General features: G+C 43.5%; 1 protein-coding gene across 1 annotated transcript in view; it reads left to right on the forward strand.

Annotated features, from left to right (window-relative positions):
• The window catches only part of tent5d (terminal nucleotidyltransferase 5D), a 9,408-nt gene that overhangs the window by 524 nt on the left and 5,497 nt on the right, over positions 1 to 3,387 (forward strand). The window contains exon 2 of the mRNA XM_005916544.3: positions 673 to 1,144. Within this exon, the coding sequence (XP_005916606.1) occupies positions 1,130 to 1,144 (15 nt within the window). The 5' untranslated portion in view covers positions 673 to 1,129. The remainder of the gene's footprint in view (positions 1 to 672; positions 1,145 to 3,387) is intronic.

Here is a 3,387-nt window from a genome sequence, read left to right on the forward strand (position 1 = left end):
AGGAGTAAATTGACCTTTTCCACAGAGCCAGCCGTGTTTGACTTAACGCTTTCACGCATATCCTTCCACTTTATTGCGGATGCATTAACACGTAACTAGGTAACATCTGCAACTGCTTGTTTATAGAGTTCCGCGGAAAGAATGGCTGTGTGAGCTAACACGGCAAGGGAACACGCGCGGGGATTTGTGCAAGTAGGTTTTTAAGGGATGGAGCACGAATTTGCAGTATGAAGGGGGGAGAAGGATTATTGGCTGTAATTGTCCAGATAGAGACAGTGTTCCAGTGTGTGCGTGCACCGGCCAGCCAAAGAAGGCTCGGGTTTGGGGAGGGGGGGGGGGGTTAAGGCTGGGTTAGGGGGAGGGAGCTGCATGGATGACTCATACTGTATCTGCTGACACTTTGTGTGGACACAGCATTAGATATAATGATGTTTTCGTGATGAGAAGCGGTTGAGAAAATGTCCCCCCAAAACCATATGTCCCGACATTTATGGCCTCAACCTCAGCTCAGCCACGGTGTAATACTGAGGTGATGTGGTAGCAGTTGAGTTCAGCGCTGACACGTCAAACACACAGAAAGGCCACATAATAAAGTGAGGATTTGTTGGTACACGCACAGGTTGCACGGCTGTGATTAGTTCGTCCTGTAAACTTTTATTCTTCTTAATGCAGGCCTGGCACGAACACTCGAATTATCCCTGACACTTGTTAACGCCCTCTTTACCACCACAACTCCACCATTGTTGTGAGAAGACTGCTGCACGCGCACTCATCCGCGCGCGCGTGCACGCGCACTCCCCAGTCATAACTGAATGACGGCAGGTCGCTATGGAAACTGCGTTACGCTCTAGGCTGCCGAAGGAGAAACAAGAGCGCGAGGACTCGTTTCATTCTTCATTTCAGCACCACGCGCCTCCCGGACAGCGCCCGAATGAACTCGCGCGCAGATTCTGGCAACGCATGCCTTATAAGGGACCCAGCCGCGTCAGCATCGAGTCTAAACGGAGCGGGCAGGGACTTCAAAAGAAAAAACAAAGCCAGTAGAAAACACGAACTCTCCGGACCTGTAGCTCGGTGGATACCCGCTGTTTCATCCCGCTGACAAGTCAGGAGCCTCTCGCTCCCTCAGATGCCTCAGCAACAGGTAAGAACACTCAGCTCTGTGAAGTTTTTTTTTTCTTTTAATCCCGTTTTTAAGTTTTTAATTCTCACGAGTGCTGCCCTTTACCCTGGCAGGCACTTCATTGCGCTTAATTGCCTCCACTTGCCACAGGACTGTGAAACTGTACAAGTGGTGAACTATAACACCCAACAGGTGTTAACTTTTATGGGAAAAATTAATAGCTGTATTTTTATTTCTTATTTATTTCTTTACTTTAGCAATGTACTGGTGAACTCAAGCACTGCATTTAAAAATACGGGCTTTCTTCTCAGTAAATATTGTGTTATAAGCTCAGTAAGTAGCCTACTGAGTTGTCTTCCACTTCAGTATTCATATGTTTATAATATTTCAAGGGGATAAAAGTAAAAATCAAGGACTTGCATGCAAATAACATATATGAATGTATGTATGTATGTGTGTGTGTGTGTGTGTGTGTGTGTGTGTGTCTGTCTGTCTGTCTGTCTATCTATATATAGGTATATATAAAGGACATATATTTAGAGTATTCTAACCACAGGACTAACTCTCCCTCCTGTGTGCTACTTGACAGTTTTTATACCCAAGACATTCACCTGAGTTTACAGAGCCTTATTGTTTGTTTGTACATGTAGCCCAGTGTGTATGAGCTTCTCAGATTTGTTGGGTTTTCAGTGGCTATAGATTATGTGTGAGCTGAGCCGATACGCCTGGATGAGTCACTCAGGCTGCAAGTTTGCAGGAGAGTGAGAAAGGGGGAGGGGGGTTGTGGGGGAAATACAAGGGGCCAGTTGGAAAAACGCTCCTGCAGTGCCTCGTCAACATATTGTGTCGCTGTGCGTGTGATAAGTGTAAACATCTGGAGGTGTTTGTATCAGCTCTGGATGTATGATCATTTTGCGATGTGAAGTTTGCCTGGTTAAAGTGGGACACGTGAGCCGATGTCTCATCCACAAAAGCTATTTAGGAGCTCTGTGCTCTAAGACTCAACTTCTTTTCATCCTGGTAAGCAGTTCTTCAAAAAACAGCAACTTCTGTACTTCTGTAGCTTTATGTACGATCTGCACTTACACTGATTTAGTGTTTGTTGAAATGCATGCAAAGCTTTCTAAGACGCCCCCATTATAGATTTTGTTTGTGGTTGTTACAGACTATAACCCTCTGGTGTCTGACTAAATGATACCAGAAAGCATCCGATTACTGCTCATTATTATCCCACTGTTTAGCCTGCTAGTATTGACAAATCATAGCAATCAGCTGCATTCAGCTGTAGCACTGAGTGACAACTATTGATTAAAGCAAACAATAGATCATAATGGGCTGCTATGAACCACAGTTGCAAACACGAACACGAGCACTCACTCGCCGAAACACTTTGACAGGCGCTCACAATCGCACACTCAGTCACTTAACAGAGACTCTTCAGACTGACTTGGTTAGGCAAATAAAGATATTGTGCAGCTTATTGAAAATATTTTGACTCTTTAGAGATTTATTAATGGAGTCTGGATGCAGAGGCTGAGTGTGTAAGTGCCAGGAGGACTCCACATGTTAAATGCCAAACAGCATAATTAGCTCTTATTTAATTTCTCTTTGTTTCAATTTGGGTTGGAATTTTTTTTTTATACGTTTAACATGCAGTCCCACAAATGGATGGAGTTATTGATTGTAATATGCACGCATCATGTGCTGCACACACGGCCACAAAAACAGATGTGTGTCTTTAATTAGTGACGTTGGTGTGATTAATGCAGTCTGCTGGTGATGACTCATTCAACTTAACCCTTTCTTGTCCGGTGAAAATAATAAACAAAGGTTGCATTTTATTATCTTTTATTATTATCTTATACAAAGGCTAAGTAAATGTTATATTTTGAGTTAAAGGAATTACATTAAATCCTGAGCCAGCAATTAATAGATGGAGTGTAAATAAAGTGACTAATTAACACGTTGTAAGTCATGAGTAGTAAATACTGTAAAGCATTTCAGACTCTTTTTGTAACTCGACCACTTCCCCATAATTTGTTGTGACCTGGGTGAACAGTTGAAGAGTATTTATGCAAAGCACATCTGCGTGGTTTGCTCCATGTGTCAGCTTGTCAACACAGCAGTTACATTAGCATTGTGGAAAAGCTGTCAGCCAAGCTGTGACTTGCAGACAGCAGACTGGCAGAGAGTGTGCATATGAGTGATACTGAGTGTGTGTGTGTGTGTGTGTGTGTGTGTGTGTGTGTGTGTGTGTGTGTGTG

Source organism: Haplochromis burtoni, unplaced genomic scaffold (assembly GCF_018398535.1).
Source record: "Haplochromis burtoni strain Fernald_Lab_line unplaced genomic scaffold, NCSU_Asbu1 Contig_19, whole genome shotgun sequence".
Lineage (NCBI taxonomy): Eukaryota > Metazoa > Chordata > Actinopteri > Cichliformes > Cichlidae > Haplochromis > Haplochromis burtoni.